General features: G+C 42.4%; 1 protein-coding gene across 1 annotated transcript in view; it reads right to left on the bottom strand.

Moving 5' to 3' along the window:
- The window catches only part of MAP3K21 (mitogen-activated protein kinase kinase kinase 21), a 59,256-nt gene extending 41,889 nt beyond the window's left edge, over window positions 1-17,367 (bottom strand). Inside the window, exons 1-2 of the mRNA XM_017526555.2 lie at window positions 16,248-17,367; window positions 590-770 (exon numbers count right to left, since the gene is read on the bottom strand). Of these exons, the coding sequence (XP_017382044.1) occupies window positions 590-770; window positions 16,248-17,064 (998 nt within the window). The 5' untranslated portion in view covers window positions 17,065-17,367. The remainder of the gene's footprint in view (window positions 1-589; window positions 771-16,247) is intronic.
- Between the last annotated feature and the right edge of the window lie 1,937 nt (window positions 17,368-19,304).

Here is a 19,304-nt window from a genome sequence, read left to right as displayed (position 1 = left end):
ACAAGGAATTAAAAGTTTATTAAAAATGTCAATTCAGGCTGGGTGGAGTGGCTCACACCTATAATCTCAGCACTTTGGGAGGCCGAGGTGGGTGGATCACTTGAGCCTAGAAAGTCAAGACCAGCCTGGGCAACATAGTGGGACGACCCTCCCCCACAGCTTCTCTACACACAAAAAAAATTTGCCAGGCGTGGTAGTGCACACCTGTGGTCTTGGCTACCCAGGAAGTTGAGGCGGGAGGGTCACGTGAGCCTTGGAGGTTGGGGCTATAGTGAGCCAAGACTGCATCATGGATCATTTACTTTTATTCACTGGCACCTCCTACAAAATCTTGGGCATTTGGTGTTAATACAAATTAACCAGTTTTAACTAAACTTATGATTTAACAAGAAAGGCCCCCTGTGAAATGGAGTCATATGACAATACAAACCTCAAATTATCTGTTCCGTTGTCATTACAATTATTTTGATCAAAACCATAAAAACTTATTCAAAAAGGCCTATGCTGAGAATTACTGAATACTTTGAGACTCACTGAAATGAAGCATAGCAAGGAGTTTCTGCAGATGTTTGCAAAAGGAAAGGCTCACCTCCAGATGTCACTTCCCTTAGAAAACAAGGAAGACTTGATCACTTCGGGGGCCATCCAGGCATAGGTGCCTGCTGCGCTCATTTTGGTGGTCCTGTGCCATTCCCTCGCCAACCCAAAATCTGTAATCTTCAGTGTTTTATTGCAGATGTCATCATGCTCTATCTTCTCAAGTAGCAAAACTACAGAAAAATCAAAAGCGGGACATTTGCATATTCTTTTAATTTTTCTGTCACAATTTTTCCATGGCATGTAAAACACAATCTTCGCTGTAGTTAGCAGAATAAACAAGAACAAACTTGTGTTTTACCATTTTACTTACAGCACACACATTATAGACCTCAGTGGGTTATTTGTGCTTGAAGTTACACATTATTTTCAGATACAACTTAATGCTCTTTATGAGTAGTTCTCTTTCTGAGAAAGTAAATGATTTCTAAGAGCAAGAAACATTTCCTGAGATATCACATGTAGCATCAGAAGTCCGTAAAAGTTTACCTAATATGAAAAAAATCTATTGTTTTCTGACCTAAGTGCAGGATCTTTTCTACTGAAGATAAGTGGAGAATACTGAAATTAGATGATATATTACCATAGCTCATTATTATCAAACATTAGCATACATTAAATTTGAAAGGCTGGGCTCAGTGGCTCACGCCTGCAATCCCAGCACTTTAAGAGGCTGAGATGGGCAGACCACCAGGTCAAGAGATCAAGACCATCCTGGCCAACATGGTGAAACCCCATCTCTACTAAAAATACAAAAATTAGCCGGGCATGGTGGCACATGCCTATAGTCCCAATTACTTGGGAGGCTGAGGCAGGAGAATCGCTTGAACTCAGGAGGCAGAGGTTGCAATGAGCCGAGATCAAGCCACTGCACTCCATCCTGGAGACAGAGCAAGAATCCATCTCAGTAAATAAATAAATAAATAAATTTTGGAAAGCGTTTATAGATTCTTTAACTTATAAAGATAATGTAGGAGAAATAACTGTTTTACTGGAGCTCAAAATATAGCAGAAATTAAACACAGAAGTCATCAGTCGCTGATTTTCCCAGTGTCAGCCTCCTGCCAATGTAGAGGATACACAAGGGCAATTCTCGGGAGTGGAGCTGATACCAGCATCTGTTCCTGAGATCTGGTGCAGCTCTGCAGCTACAATAAATGTGCTTTCATTCACTCCTCACCAGCACCCTCCTACCCTGCCCTTCCCAGAACCTTCAGCTCCTCTCCCTGCGGCTGATCTGCCTCTGCCTAGAACTATGTAGAAATGTTCCCTAGGTTGCCCATGAAGCTCTAACGTAGCTGGAAGCTGCCGCCCTCTCCTCTAGTGAATCCTTCTACAGAGAAAGCAGAGGATATCTGGTTTGTAGAAGATAATCATAAAGAGGGTCATTTTTTACTAATGTTAGTTTTAGTAGTAATTAATACTTCTGAGTATATTCTACTTATCAGGTGAGGTTATAGGTATTTTAGTTACATAAGCCATACCACAATGCCATAAGTAGATACTATTATCTCCTCTTTGTACATAAAGAGGAACAGAGATGTTGAGTAATCTGTCTAGGGCCACTCAGCTAAGGAGCAGTGAAGCTCATGCAGTTTGACTCCAGAGCCTATGGTACTAACCACTATGTACACACTTAGTTGACAGCTTGTACTAATTTTTTTACAAGATCTTTCTTTATCCTTTGGAAATCTCCATTGAGGTACCCATTCTCCTCCCTTTTGACTTTCTGTCATTGCTCAATTATTAACTGAACTAAATAGGGGCAGTAGAGAGTGGTGATGAACTGCATGTTTTCTAGGGCCAACCTGCCTGGTTTGGATCCCGTGTGCTTCTGCTTCTTTGCTTGTCTTGTGAATTACGATAGTACCTACATCCTAAGATTGTAGGGAAGAGTAAAGGAATACATGTAAAGTGCTTAGAACAGTAGCTGAGGCATGGTAAGCACTCTGTAAGAATTACACACACACACACACACACACACACACACACACACACACACACTTTTATCAATGGCTTTAAGAGTTTTTATCAAGTCTTCAAAAGCACTTTCATGAACTTCAGGAAACCCTGCCTCTTTTTCAAGCCTTGAGAGTTCACAATGGATGTGCATTTTCATTGCATCGTTTTGTCAAACATTTACAGTATCAGGCAGTCACAGGAGTTAAGGCATTGGAGAGAACCCAAGTGGAGGGAACCAATGGTAGGTTTAAATGTGGAAGGTTATTTGAGCAGGGACTTATTAAATAAGTAACTGATACTAAATAAATATTGTTGTGTTGTAACTTTTTTTCCCTTGTCATCTAGTAAGTAATGAAATCTATTCTATTCTTATTTCCATTGTAGATACAAAGAATCCAATTTAGGACTGGTTATATTCCCATGGTTACACAGTGGCCAAATAGTAAGGCCAAAATGCTACCATTTTTCCTACTCTTAATGCTATATTACATAGGGAGGGATGGAGGAAAGGAGGGTGAGAGAGGCAAGCAAGAGGGAAATCAGAGACCCACTTCCCTTTGAAATAACCTTTCATTCTTCCTATCCATCTATACTGTCCCAATTTTCAAGGGCCAGCTTCCTTGAAAAACATCCTTAAGCATCCCATAAAATTGCAAACGATTTTATCTTCCCTCTCATTCGCTACCCACATATGACATTATTTTATGCGTTATCTTTTTACCTAAGACTTCTCTACCTAAGTTATGTGCAAGCTACTTAATCTCAGGAACTGTATTTTATGGCACTCTGTGAATCCTCCATATCGCCTAACATAGTGCCTTGTATATTACAATGCTCCATGGAATATCGTTTATTAACGATAATTATCACCGATTCAAATAATAAGAATATTGCCCACCATTTACCAACCCTCTGCTATGCAGAGTTGTTTCCACACATTTGATATTTCATTTGATCATGACATTCGTCTATAAGGCAGGTATATAATCTCCAGCTCAGAGCCTAGAAATGTTATCCAAGATCAAAGGGCTAAGACACAGAGCTAGAGTTCATCCCCAGCCCTCTTCTGTGCTGCTCATAAAGCTATTGGTTATAAGAAGACAGCAAAGCAACCAGAAATCTCATTTTGTGAGATTAACTTTTTTTTTTTTGAGACGGAGTTTCGCTCTTGTTACCCAGGCTGGAGTGCAATGGCGATCTCGGCTCACCGCAACCTCCGGCTCCTGGGTTCAGGCGATTCTCCTGCCTCAGCCTCCTGAGTAGCTGGGATTACAGGCACGGGCCACCATGCCCAGCTAATTTTTTGTATTTTTAGTAGAGATGGGGTTTCACCATGTTGACCAGGATGGTCTCGATCTCTTGACGTGTGATCCACCCGCCTCGGCCTCCCAAAGTGCTGGGATTACAGGCGTGAGCCACCGCGCCCGGCCGAGATAAATTTTTGAATGTTCCATCCACATCAGCTAAAGGCATATTTATTTCTCAGTCCTTATTCCCTATGAATATAAAGAAAAATAAATACCTACAGAAAAAGAGATTTAGGTCCCCAATCCTTTAAACCCCATGTACTTAACCCACAGAAGGAAGCTGAAACAAACAAACAAACAAAAGCAGGTAAATTAATTAGCTTTTCATCAGTTGTATTATGCTTTCCTTCTAGAAATGCCATTAATTTCACCTTTAAACAATAATTGTTCCTACCACGAAAAATACCCCAAATTCATGACCAAAATGGCTTGCAGTTCTATAAAACTTTGTTTCTCAAAGCACTTTTTTACACATTATCTCCACATCCTTACAAACCTCCAGACAGGCAGACTTGAGAAAGGACTGATGAAAATAGGCCTCAAAACACTTCCTGGCCTCCTAACCCACACCCAAGACCCCAAGTAAGGGCTGGCAGCCCTTGCAATGCCAAGCCCAAAGAAAGGTCTAAAATAGTGAAAACAGAGTCAAAGTGAGAACTAAACACCAAACATTAACAAACTTTATTCCCAAATGAATGTGATGGCAGCATATATTTGCAGACTTTCTAACAGTTTCAGAATACCAGCCCCCATTCCACAGGTCCAAAGTTTTCACTGGAACCAACACGGCCACACCACACCGTCGGCTCACAGAAAACAAGTTAAAATCACACTACAAATGTCAACCCTTTAGGGTTCCATGAAAGGCCCATTGTTTTGGATTCCATTTCAGAGGTGTTCAGCAGAATTCCTGAAATTCCTTATCTTTTGGGCAATGTGACCGAAACCAAAATAGTCCGTCTCACAACAGGTAATATAATGGGGCACACTGCCAGGTTTCTGCCTGAAGACACATGGTTGGCAGCCAACTTCCGCTTCCTGTCATTAACGCAGGAAGAACCACGGTGCACTAGCTGGCCACCACGGATTTTCATGTACAAACCAGGCAAATCAACTTTTTTGGCCACAGAAATGGTAAATCCCTGTGAGTATCCTAGCAACAACTGTTTGAGCACCTTTTTGAATGACTGAAGTCATGCAAAGATTTTTGACCCTTGTTAGCCCCATTCCTTAACAATTGGCCTCTACAACCTTGTACTTAGCCTACTTATTCAACCATGAGGCACTGAATTTTTTCAGCTCCTGTGAAGTTTTCACATTGGTATTTTCAGAATTATTGTATATAATGTATATATTTTTTAAAAGCAATCATTCCATGTTCTCAACATTGTCGGGATCACTGTGTCTAAATTCCATTTAATGAGTCAAATAAGTTTCGATTAATCTTTAACTGTTAATGTAGCATCCAAAAAAAAGTCATCAGCAAGAAAACAAGTTGAGAAAAGCAATAATGTAAAAGAATATATTAACAAAAAACTTCACGAAACTTTATACATTTCAACTTTGAGAACAATCCACAATTTCTATGGAATGAATGATAACTTCCTAATTTTACCATATAGCGTAGAATGTTTCTCATACTTCTTTCCACACATTCCCCAGCGGTACCTGCTCCCCTTCACCCCTAGCGCCATCTGCCTTCCCCCTTCCCCAGCCCCCACCTTGGACACATACCCCATTCACTATCCAGCCTATGGAGTAACACCCACACTTTCATTTTGGCCTTCGTCCCTTCTCAATCTCATTCTAAATGATCTTTCCAGCTCTTTTTTGTACTCTCCTGAATGAACCCTATATTCCAACAATTCCGTGTGCCATTTCCAAAAACTACAGCATCGCCTTTTTCTGTCTCCCCGTGCCTCCTTACAGAATGGAATGCCTTCCTCTTCTGCCCTCTATAAAACTCACACCTTCTTCTGCACCTCCCAATCCATCCGGGCACCAGAACTGAGCCCTTAGTCCAGACCACCATGACATTAACTGTGAAGCCACTTACAAGCACACTGGCCTTTGGAATCTCAATACTTCCTGCTCCAATAATTGATGAGTCTATAAGTAACATCTTCCCATTGCCTTTTGCCTAACCTCAGCTATTTCTCTACATTCTAATACACTTAGACTGTACCTTTCCCATTACACTTAACTCCTGCCTTGTCTTCCTTGTTACAATCTTTTTTTTTCTTAAATTGAAAGCAGCTTGAGGATAGAACTTGTGCCTAATTAATTTTTTTAATACTGCACAGCAACTGGCATTTTAATATGCTCAAGTGTTGGTTGAATGAATGAGGAAATTAATAATGAATACTCTTAGGGGAAGAATGAATATGAAGGAGATGAATTATTATAAGCTTTTTCTTGTTAAGTCAGCTGCTAATTATAGAAAATCAACTCACCTCTATCCTCCTAAAAAAGTATTAGGATCCTGGACAGTTAAGAAACTAAGATTGTTGGCCAGATGCGGTGGCTTAGGCCTATAATCTCAGGACTTTGGGAGGCTGGTGGAGGAAGATTGCTTGAGCCCAGGAGTTCAAGACCAATTTGGGCAATACAGTGAGACCCAATCCCTACAAAAGAATTTAAAAATTGGCTGGGCGTCATGGTACTCGCCTATAGTCCCGACTGTCTGGGCGGCTGAGGTGGGAGTACGACATGAGCCCAGGAGGTTACAGCTGTCGTGAGCCATAACAGCACCACTGCACTCCAGCCTGGGCAACAGAGCAAGACTCTGTCTCAAAGAAAAGAAGAAGAAGAAATGAAGATTGTTTTAAAAATAATTATAGCAAAACAGTTATTTGAATATTGATCTATCAGTGGCATTTGATACAGTTGATCATTCTTCCCTGAAATACTTTATTCACTGGTCTCCACACTCCTGATTTTCCCCTTTACTTCTAGCCATTCCTGGGTCCTCCCCATCTCCCTGACCTCTAAAGACTGGAGACTACCCAGGACTCAGTCCTTGGACCTCTGTCTAGTTTTAAATAAGTTACACTGGCTCCCTAGATAATCTCAGCCAATCTCAGGGCTTTACATACTTTCTCATGCTGATGACTCTCACAGTCACATTTCCAACCTGATTCCCCTTCATCTAATTTCAAAACTGCTGCCAGTGTAGTCCTGTTAATGTATAAATGAGACCACAGCTCTCCTCTGTTCAAAACCCTCTTGTGTCATAGTAAAAATCAAAGACTCTGCAGGGCCCCCAAGACTGTATGGTGTGAGGGATCCCTGCTTCTCCCTCATGTCCTGCTGTTCTGCCCACCTTCACTTTGCTTCCAGCACACTGGCCTTCTGTTTGAGAAATCCTGCAATTTCTGTTCCCTCTAACAAGCATGTTCTTTCCCAGATGACACACTTCCTCATCTGCTTAGATTCTGCTGAAAATCCATCTTTTCTGCAAGACCTTGCTTAGACATACAGTCTTTGACTGTTTACCTCAATATTTCCATCCTTCCTTGCAACTTTAGTGTTTCTGCTGAGCACTTACTGCTCTCCAAGACACTATACATTTTATTATTTATTTTGCTTAATGTCTGTCTCACTCACTAAAATACAAGATTCTGAAGGGAGGAATTTGTGTCTCCTAGGCACTCAATATGATCAATAAGTAACTGTTGTATAAATGAATGAGCTAGCGTACTAAATACAAGACAGACTTCTGTAAAGAAAAAACAGATGTGGTAAGCTAAAAGAGAACTTCACACTGCTCATATACTGAAACAAAATCTATCTATCTTTCATGGGTCAAACCTTTTCATGGACACATAGAATACTCAGTTTTAATGAGAAAACTGCTTACACTTCATTGTATGTAAAGCCTAGCTCTAAATTTCTATCATGTTAGTATTTTAACAGTCAAGGTACATAATAAAGCAAACTAAGGCAGAAATCTTCCATAATATTCTACATTAATATATTAGTAGGAATGTAACATATTTAATACAACTGGATGCAATATTTGCAGAAACCCTGAAACAAAATAAATCACATAAAATCACATGAAGCCAAATCTTCAGAAGTAATAATTCAAACATCTTATATGCCATCAAGATACTTTCTGAAATGGCATGTGATTTGTTCTTTTTCCAATAGCTTAAAAAATGCACAAACTAGTAATGAACCCTGGTAGTGAAACAGTTACAAGAGCAATTAAATACTTTATACCTCCACCATGACCCTACTTATCAACCCAAGTTAGAAGCAGGCCTGCCAAAGCATACAGATCTCAGCGCGCCTACAGGGAACAAGGCTTAGAACTGTTTCCTCATACAGCAGGCTGCTGGGAATTACCCAAGTTAGCCAAATTAAAAGGACCCTCACCTCCAACCATGATGAACAAATACCTGATACGGTGACACCTGATTTTGCAGAATTAATAAAAATCATAATGTTATTAGGCTAAAAAGAGTTGTAGAAAATGTTTAGGTATCAATGAGTTCACACACATATAACATTAAGAAATATTTAAAGCATAAATATTTTAAATTTAAAACACTTTATGGTGTTTCTAAGTAAAATATTAAAATAAATATATTCAATAGCTTGCATTTAGATTTTGTCTTACGATTTACCAAATTCTTTGACATATATGAGGAATTGGCAAATAAGAGCCCACAGGCTAAATCAGCACAATGTCTCTTTTGTAAATAAAGTTTTATTGGAATACTGCCACATTCATTTGTTTACATATTGTCAAGGATGTTTTGGCTACAACAGCAGAATTACAAACAGAGACATAGTTGCAAACAGAGACCATATGGACTGCAAAACCAAAAAGATTTACTATCTGGCCTCTTAAAGGAGAAATTTGCTGACCCCAGCCATACACCATCTCACTTAATCCTCACGTCACCATATTCAGAAAGCTATTGGAGTCAGACAGCTCAAACCTACTACCTCAGTAACACTATTTGCCCTCCAACGTAAAAGAAACAAATACTCTGAGATGTTCCTCTTCCCGGAGTTATATGCCAGAATACATCAGGCATACTCTCATCTGGCTCCTGCTATGACTCACCATACATTTATCAGCAGGTAGTTGGTTTTATTTGGAAATAGTCTGTAGCCATGGAAGAATTTCTATATCAACCCAGATAACACATAAGAAGGAATCCACAAATCTGGACCTTCAAACTGTAGCTTTTGAACTTTGCTCTGCATCAGAATCATCTGGAGTATTCAAAGAAAAAATACTGCTTCATCACAAAGTAAGATAGATTAATGGACACATAAGGGTTAAATCTATGTTAAAGCAAATTAGTACAACATTAATGGCAGAATCTAGGCAATGGGATTATAAGTGACATAATTTTTGTAAGTGAATAGTTTTAAGTGAATTTTTTTTTTTTTTTTGGAAGGCATCTTGCTCTGTCACCCAGGCTGGAGTGCAGTGGCATGATTTCAGCTCACTGCAATCTCCACCTCCTCAGTTCAAGCAATTCTCCTGCCTCAGCCTCTGGAGTAGCTGGGATTACAGGCGTCCACCACCATGCCTGGCTAATTTTTGTATTTTTAGTAGAAATAAGGTTTCATCATGTTGGCCAGGCTGGTCTCGAACTCCTGACCTCAATTGATCCACCCACCTTAGCCTCTGAAAATACTGGGATGACAGGTACAAGTCACCGCACACAGCCTTAAGTGAAAAAAAAAAAAAAAAAGAGTGTCATTCTGTATCAACAGAACTTATCATTTAGCCTAGAGGTTCTCGAAGTATGGTTCTAGGGATCCTTGGCCTTCCCGAAGATGGTGACAGTGTGAATACAGAAACAGATATGACCATTCATCTGTCTTCTCTCCAAGTCTAACATTAAAGTGAGCTTCACAAGTGCAAAGAAATGCCACCATCTTCATTAAATTTGATTTGGAAAATATGGAGGTGTTCCCATTACAAATACTATGTTAAGATGTAATAGGTCTATTGTTATATTCATATTATGAGACATTTTTTAGATTTATTATTTTAAATTTCTAGTATGATAAATATCAATTGCTACAAACCAAAGCTCTTTGGGAGTCCTGAAAGCAAATATTTGAGAATGGTTAATCTAGGCAATATGTGGAGACAATAAAAGTGCAAGTTCTAGGATCAGAGGTCCCAAATTCGATTCTTAGCACTACCCTCTGACGGGCTGAATGACTTTCATCAAGTCAACTGATCATTGGGTTCTTTTTTTTTTTTACCTGTAAAATGGGGATATTTAGAGTGCCCACCTCAAAAGGTTGTAGTTACAAATAAATGAGGATAAATTCTAAGTAGTGCTCAGCATCTAGTATGCCCTAAATAAGTGTTAACAACAAATCCTGTTACTATTAGGTTGGTGCACAAGTAATTGTGGCTTTTGCAATTATTAATACTATTGTTTAGTTAAAAGCACTTAACATGAAGCAGTATTTGGAGAAGATGAATTTTAAAAACTAAATTCACACTGCCTAAGGGGCAACTGTACAAATTTAAGTTTCAGGCTCCAAAATAAAACCATCACAGCTCCCCCAGGTCCCCCAGAAAACCTTCTGCCCATTAAAATTCCTTCACTGGGGTGCTTCTGCTTTTCAGGAGTCCCGGATTAACTCAGCAGGTTACCTCAGTCACTAACATCTAGAGTTAAAATCATCAGCCTGACATGGTAAAGCTAGTCAATATTTTCTAATTTGGGAGGGAGTTAGAAACCAGAGAGAAAAGGGGGTCTAAAATAACTCACTAAACAAACTGTGATGCTAAAACCAGGCTGCGTTGTAAATGATAAATAATGTTGGTCAAACCCATGTCTAAGTAAATTATTTTAGTTTTTATTATTGCCGTTCTGACAATCTATGGTAGTACAGTCATAAAACAGATGATCCCCAGCTTATATTTTTCTCTGGGTAGATGTGTCTTCTAGCAGCAGATCGTACCACACACCTCCTCAATAACCATCAATGACTCTCCCTTGCCTCTTAAATAGTCCACATATCTTAGCATGGCATCCACGGCACTCACGGCCTGACCATATGCTAAATGTGTTTCCTTCCCAAAAAACCTTTTCCCCACTTTCCATCTAGTTATGCCTAACTACTCATTGTTCCCTGAAAAAGCCATATGCTTTTATACCAGTATTATCTAACTGCCTTTAATGGGTTACGAAATATTAAACAGATTTTCCCTACAGGACTTTTGTCAAATCTCCCAAGAAATGAATACAGTATCAGAAATCAAGACATTCAGCTTCAGTGAAGTTATATAACTTGGTCAAGGTCACACAGCTAGTAAATGATGACACTGATATTCAAATCCAGATGTGACGGACTTTAAAGTCAATGCCAGAGCCAGAAGTGGTGGCTCTTACATGTAATCCCAGCACTTTGGGAGGTTGAGGAGGAAGGATGATGGCTTGAGTCCAGGAGTTTAAGACCAGCCTGGCCTATACAGCAGGACCTTTTATTACCAAGAAAAAAAAAAAAAGCCAATGCTCTTTCCCTTACCTGCACTATTCTGGTGAAGTTTAACACTTAAATGCTAGTGTGAGAAAGCAGGGTTTACAAATGATCTTCCTGAATGGGTAGATACTTTTCTCTGTCTCCTTTACCCTGCTTTGATATCACTGATAATAATTACAAAACTGATCAAATATGGATAGTTTGCATAATTCAGATGTGACTAGCTATACCTGTCACAACTACAAAAAATAAGACATGGCCTATTTTTTAATTTTAATTTTTGTAGTCCAGGGTCTCACTGTGTTCCCCAAGCTGGTCTCAAATTCCTGGGCTCAAGTGATCCTCCCACCCTGGCCTCCCAAAGTGTCAGGATTATAGGTATGAGCCACCATGCCTGGTCAGCTGCTTATTTTTTAAATATGCAAGCATGAAAATGATGGGGGAAGATGTGGTGACTCTTTTGTGATTGCTGTTCTTCTAAAAGTCTAATCTTTCACTAACCTTGTATCAAAAGCAGATGTCGACCTCAATTACTATTGGGACATCTGGACTGACTTCTCTGTGCCTCCTGAAACAGGAAGCAGCTATAGCATGAAGCTAGGTGTCCTAAGTAACAGAACAGAAGAGAGAAGGAGACTTATGCCCTATAACTGATAATAGTGTAATTAACAGCTTCCCCAAATCACTCTGATGAACTATTTAAACATCTTATTTGGAGATTACATTTTCCATAATTTTCTCAGATAGTTCCTTTATTTACACAGTACTAACGAAAAAAGCTAAAACAAAAAATTTATATTCCTTTTGCAGTCTGTCATAGGAAGAGCTCCAAATGGCATTTCATGGTATTTATATACAACTATTGTAGATGTAGTTGTAGTTGTAAATAATACTGTAGATAATAATTATTACCAAAAGGCTAACAACAATTGAAATAATAGATGCTTAATCATTGACATAAAAGGTATAAAAGGAAGTAGCTACCATAATTTGTGGCTCAGTTTCCCATGGAAAGTTTATTTCCTCTTAAGAAAAAAAAAAAAAAAAAAAAANAAAAAAAAAAAAAAAAAAAAGAACACAATAAGCAATATCACAAAAAGAAAAAAGAAACCATAAATGATGCCACATAACGTTATTTCAATCCTGCACTTTTGCAGTTTGATAAATAAAACTCTTAAACGAAATTCTAATAATTCAAATCCTCCTTAGTCATTCTTATATTGCAATATTTCATCTTCACAGCCTGCTGAGAACCTCCCTGCAAAATACTTCCACTGCTACCATTCTGGGCAGAGCTGGTGCCTTCTCTCATATAGACAACCTTGACAGCCATCACTCGGGCCCATGCAGTTCCTTCTTCACAGAAGCCAGTGCCATCACTCAGAGTGAACCGTCCACATGTACAGCAGAAGGAGGCCTGCTAGGCCTGCTCCACACATGCCTCTCCTCACCAGCCTTTTCCTCACTCCTCCAATATGGAAGGCTTGTTTTTGCTTCCTTTTTCCTTTGCCTGGGTCTTTGCTTGACTAATTTGTGGCCCTTCCTTGGGGTGCCTTCCCTAGAGCACCCCGTGTGAAATAGCACCCCCATCCTCCACGGTACTACTCTCCTCCCCTCACCATGCTTAAGTTTCTTGACAGCACTTACTAATCTATTTGTGAATGAGTGACTGCCATCTATCTTCCCTATCAGACCAAGCTCTACGATGGCAAAAATGCTGTCATCGTTGCCTGGCTTGCCATGTGTTCCTGGGGCCCAGAAGTGACTGCCACAGGGTAGGCATTCCCAAAGTGTTAAATGAGTTCCAGCTCTCCACGATGTTTCTCTCTTCTGTAAATGCCTACAACACTGGCAATTTTCACAGTAACCCAAGGTTGCCTTGTATTGTTCTCTGGGGGGTGCATATAGGTAGAATTATATAAAGTGTTTACTACTTATTTTGAATCCAGGGTGGAGTTACAAGGCCTAGTATTTATTTATAACAAATGATGCTTAAAGCTTGCTAACTTGGCACAACTTTCAAACTGTTGCTATCTGTTAGAAAAGGGACAAAGTTGTTTATATCATTCACAACATATCAGCTGCTATCTAGACATAAACATTCCCTCACAAGATACACGCAAACTTAAGAAGATCTACTAGAAAAGATAAAAGAAAATCTGTCAAGAGTAACATATTCTCTAGACAAATTTAAACATTTGTTTAAAACAGTAATTTCCACTGAATTGGCTCCAAGTAGTCTTCTACTGGCTCTTTGGTACATGAGTACACTACAGAGTGAAAATAAAATTCAATATTGATTTTTAAAACCTTGTTTACATTATCAGTAACTCACTACCACCATTAGCAAATATCCAATAAAGTCAAACAAAACATACTGCAATAGAGTATCTGTTATACTCAAAAGTCTAAACAAGAAGTTATAGCTTCATATATCAGAAGAAAATTTCAAATCTACATTTATTCATTGAACAAATAAAGTCAGACATTCAGGATAAAGGCCATGTGTGAGGTCCCATGGTTTGCACATTTTAGACTCCAGTGGAACTTTTCATTTTACAGCAATTAAATAACTATAATAATGGTCATATTGTAACAAATACTTGGCCAGGCTAGTGACTAGCTAATTAAGTCTTTAATAAGAGTACAACAATTTAAAGCAAAGGGAATCTTGCCTGACAATCATAGACATTAAAATATTCCAGGAAGTTTGGCAATTTATTCTGAGAATTAAAAGGCTTCCAAAAACTAAGTAGCAGCATGTAATCACCTTCAAATTATGTAATATCTACTGTATACAAAGTAGTCTATACTCCACTACACAAGTTTTTCTGGTGTCAATAAAAACTGTTCAGCCATAGTTATTATTCCAGGGTCATGCTATTTCTTTTTACCATTTAATAATATTAGGAGTACTTTAAACATTTGTATTTTATAAAAGTTTAAGAAAGTTTACTATTTGCAATAATTGCTATGGATTGTTGATTGATCTATAAATCTTATGGATTGTTAGCCTAAGGATCAGTATAACCTAAGTGTTTGCTTGTGTTGATTATTTGGATATATTTGCAGAATGTTGGGTTCTGTGTTGTCACAGAGTTGCTGCAATTGCCAAGAAGCAGGAGAAGGAATGAATTGTGCTGTTGATGTCCTTAAAATACCTGGTTCTACAGAAAACTCCCAGCAGACACAGGCTTTCAGGACACCGCTGGAAAGAGGGCTTATGGGACACATGGACAAGTCAGCCATCCCATGGCAGCACCTGGTCAGACATTCCTTTTATTGAAGGAAAAGTATATTATTGAAAGAAAAGTATATTTTAGGAAATTGCACTCTGTTTTTACTGTAACACAGTTCAAAAGCAAGCACTGCTAGGGTCCTCCTGTGGCCTCTCAGAATACTAAGAATATACCACTACCACTACCACTACCACTAACAACATATTTTGTTAGACTTTGCTCTCATCGCCTAAGCAGATGCAATCTAAATTATAGAGAGACTTGGGGGGAAGGAGGATCATGAAATAAAACCTAGAAGTATTCAATGCTTAGCTATAACATTCCAGTTATTTACAATTCCCAGTGAAAATGCTATATTAGTAATTTTCAAGTACATTTCTTCTGTCACTCTTCTTTAGGGACAATGTTTTCACTTGAGCTAGCTCCTGTCCTAGCAGGTTGCACAGGATTGAAAGACCTCCAGCTCTTGCAGGCCAACGCCAGTTCTGGCTGCATCCTTTAACCTTTCATAGGATTTCATCTCATTTTGAGGATATGAAGCGGTCTTCACTATTAAAGAACCAACATCAAACAGCAATTCTATAGACTCTTTCATACAGCAAAGTTTAATAGAATTTGCATGTAAGTCATTTGTCAGTTCTTTATTGACATCTGGAAAATCCACCCTGATTTATAAACAAAGTCAATGACACTGGCCAGGACTTCAGGATTTCAGATACTTGTGCAAGGACAATGCACTTGTTATTAACCCAATAGTGCGTTACAGTGCATACCAGTGCCTCTTGTCTGGAGAAAAGAGGACATTGAACCAATAATAAAATCATATTTCACAGAACGAGACTTTTTTTTTTTTTTTTTTGAGACAGAGTCTTGCTCTATCCCCCAGGCTGGAGTGCAGTGGCTGCGATCTCGCTCACTTCAACTTCCGTCTCCCAGGATCAAGTGATTTTCATGCCTCAGCCTCCCAGGTAGCTGGGATTACAGGCGCCTGCCACCACGCCCAGCTAAATTTTGTATTTTTAGTAGAGATAGGGTTTCACCATGTTGGCCAGACTGGTCTCGAACTACTGACCTCAGGTGATCCCCCCGCCTCGGCCTCCAAAGAGTTGGGATTACAGGCGTGAGCCACCGCACCCTGACCATAGAGAGACATTTGGATGAAAAAAGTCTCTGGAAAAAGTAAGGGACGTAAAGTCATATTTAGAATAGGCGAACAGCACCCTCAATACCGCACTTGTAAAGTTGACGCCCCCGAGTGCATTCGGGGACTTCGAAGAAGGCCACTGGAAGAAGGCCACATAACCTGCAGAAGGTCTCGGTTTGCAAAGTTCTACCCAGATGAATCACCTCTAGTATTGAAAGGCCGAACTGCCCCCTGAGGTTTCTAGGAGATCCAGGTATTTTACAAATGTTTCACTTACAAGCAAGTCTGGCCTGAGTTTTTTAAAAAAGCTTTCAAAGACAAGTCAAGGTTAAGAGAGTCACCAGCCTCAAAGCAACTAACAAGGACTAGCTAGACCTCCAAGCCCTGAAGGCCTGGGCATGAGGTGCTGCTGGCGCCCTAAGGCTGACCCCCGCATCTTTCCATCTGGTACTATGTCTGTCCTGCGGAGCCCGCCCTTGGCTGGCGGGGAGGTAGTCTTCCCCCACCTCCCTCGGACCCACTTACTGTTGCTGGACTTGAGGTCCCGGTGCAGGATGGGCACGAAGGCCTCCTCGTGCAGGTACAGCATGCCCCGAGCTATCTGCACGGCCCAGTTGACCAGCACGTGCGGAGGGATGCGGCGCGCGCGGCGGGGACCCGGCGCGCGCGGGTCCGGGGCGGCGTTGGCGGCGGCCAGCGCGCGGTTGAGCGCTCCGCCGCGGGCGAACTCCAGCACCAGGCAGAGGTGCGGCTGCTGCAGGCACACACCGCGCAGCTCGATGATGTTGGGGTGCCGCAGCATGGCGAAGAGCCGAGCCTCTCGCCGCACGCTCTCGGCCGCCGCCGCCGCGTCCTGCTCCGGGTCCCGGCGTGCCGCCTTCACCGCCACCTCCTGGCCCTGCCAGGTGGCGCGGTATACCTGCCCGAAGCCCCCCGCGCCGATGAGCTCCTTCAGCTCCAGCCGCTCGAAGTCGACGTGCACCGGGGAGCCGGGCCGCGGGGGCGGCGGCGCAGGCGGGGGCGCGGGGCTGGCAGCAGGGCAGCAGGGAGCCACGTAGTTGGCGGGGAAGATGCCGAGGCGCCGCCGCACCTGGCCGGCCCACCAGCCCTCGTCGCCCGACACCGCAGCGTCCTGCGACAGCACCTCCACCAGCTGGCCGCGCCGCAGGCTCAGCTCGTCCTCACCGCGCGCCTCGTAGTCATAGAGCGCGGCCCACAGCCCCGCGCCCGCCGAGGCCGAGCCTCCCGAGGAGGTGGACGACGAGGACGCGGAGCCGCCAGGGGCTCCCTGGGCCGAGGACACCGGGGTGTCGGCCGCACCCTCGGCGCCCGGCAAAGCCATGAGGGGCAGCTGTGCGGGGAGGGCGGAGCGGGAGGCTGGGCTCAGCCTCCTGGGCTGCCGCGGGCGCGCATCGTCCGGCGGGGTGGCGGTCGGCACCGGGAGATGGCAAAGGAGAGGAATCACGATCGGTGACGCCGGCGATCAAGGGCTCGTTGCCCAAAGAGCCGGGCCTCGGCCCCCGTTCCGGCCCAGCCGCCTCTGCTGGCGCAGCGGTACCCGCAGCCGCGGGCGATATCCCACCATGGTCGTTCCCTGGGCCTGCGGCCCGCCCGCCGCGCGCTCCCTAGCCGGAGCCTGGGAAGCCCCACCCTATCCCCGCGCCAGGGCCGCCCCGCCCCCTCCGGGTTCATTCTACACAGCCCCGGGCCCGCCCCCTGGACCTGTCCGCAGAGCCTTCCCGCCCCTCCCGAGCCGCCCCGCCCTCTCCAGGTTCATACCGCCCTTCCTGACCCGTCTCCAGTGCCCAGTCTGCGCCCGCCTTATGGGACCGCCCTTCTGGGTTCGCCCCACCCTTCCCCCCAACCGCACCAGCCCGCCCCGCCCACGGCAGGTTCACTTCCCTTTGCTATGCCTGTCCCCAGAGCCTCGTCCCGCCCCTGGTGGCCGGGCCCGTCCCCATCCACCTTGGGCCGGTCCCTCCCCCTGGGCCCGCCTTGCTATTCCCGCCCCACCCCCGCAGCAGGTGCTCTGGAGCAATGGTGAGCCGCGCCCACGTGGTCTGCGAGGCGGGGTCTGCAGTCGTCCGCTATACATTTTCGGGAAAGTTTAAATTAAGCTAAAGGTAAGGCTGAGGACGCTTCTCCAAGAGGCGGTGGGAGAGGGTGGAGAAGATCGGGGGCCTCAGGATGTGGCGGGGAAGAGAGAGAGAGTTGCAATTCTGAGAGTGACAGGGAATCCCAGAACGGGCGGCAGGAGAAATTGTAGCGCAGTGCCAGACCTGGGCCAGTGCATGAGGCACATCACCAGGCTAAGTGTGTTTGAGCCAGCGTGCATTCAGAACTGACTAGGTTACGGATCGCAGCGCAGAGTGACCTGTGGTCACTACAGTCCCAGAAGCTTCATGTTGATTAATCCCCTGCTTGTCTTTACTGTCTAGATTGAAAATGCCCCAGTCTCCCTGGAAACCCACAGGTTTGGGTTTAGGAGGCATTGGCAATAGCCAGGTGCCGGAGGTTGACAGGTTACTGTGGCAGGTGATGAGGCTGAAACTTTCTAAAATATTAGATTATTCCGTAGTAGGCCAGAATTTCCTAAAATGTGGATCCTGTACTTCCAATGACAGGAGGGACAATTTTGGATATTATGAGGATAGGACATACAGTAACATTCTGAGTTATGTAAAGAGAAATTATTGCCTTTTCAGTTTTCTTTCAGTCTCTCAGATCAAACTATTTATTGGCTGTGTGACCTTGAGCAAGTTTCTTTATTTCTCTGACTCAGTTTCCTCATCAATAAACTGGGAATAATAATAAATAGTACCCACTTTATAGGGTTTTTAGAAAGACTAAATGAGTTAAAAGTCTTCCTAAAAGTCTTCAGTGGGACTTCTGCATCCACAGAATCAACCAATAGCTAGTCAAAAATGTTTTTTGAAAAAATCAAAAACAATGCAATACAAATAATACAAATAAAATACAGCATAACAACGATTTACATAACATTTACATTATATTCGGTATTATAAGTAATCTAAGTATTTAAAGTATGGCCATACTTTGGAGCTCTTGCAAGCTTGGTTCCAGATCACTGCAATAAAGCAAGTGACATGAATTTTTTTGATTTCCCAGTGCATATAAAAGTTATGTTTCCAGTATACTATAGTCTATTAAGTGTGCAATAGCACTGTGTCTAAAGAATGTTTATACCTTAATTTTAAAAACTTTATAAGTAAAAAGTGCGAATGATCATCTGAACCTTCAGCAAGTCATAATCTTTTAGCTAGTAGAGGGCCTTTCCTCCATATCAGTGGCTGCTGACTGATCAAGGCAGTGGTTGCTAGAAGTTGAGGCACCTGTGGCAAATTCTTAAAGCAACAATGAAGTTTGTCACATGGATTGACTTTACCTTTCACAAAAGACTTCTTTGTAGCATGGGAAGTTGTTTGATACCATTTTAACAACAATAGAACTTCTTTCAAAATTGGTCTATCCTTCTAATACCTTGCTGCTATTTTACCAACCAAGTTTGTAATACTCAAAATTCTTTTTGTCCTTTCAGAATGTTCACAGCATCCCCACTGG

Source organism: Cebus imitator, unplaced genomic scaffold (genome assembly GCF_001604975.1).
Source record: "Cebus imitator isolate Cc_AM_T3 unplaced genomic scaffold, Cebus_imitator-1.0 Scaffold42, whole genome shotgun sequence".
Lineage (NCBI taxonomy): Eukaryota > Metazoa > Chordata > Mammalia > Primates > Cebidae > Cebus > Cebus imitator.
This window is presented reverse-complemented; position numbering and strand designations above follow the sequence as displayed.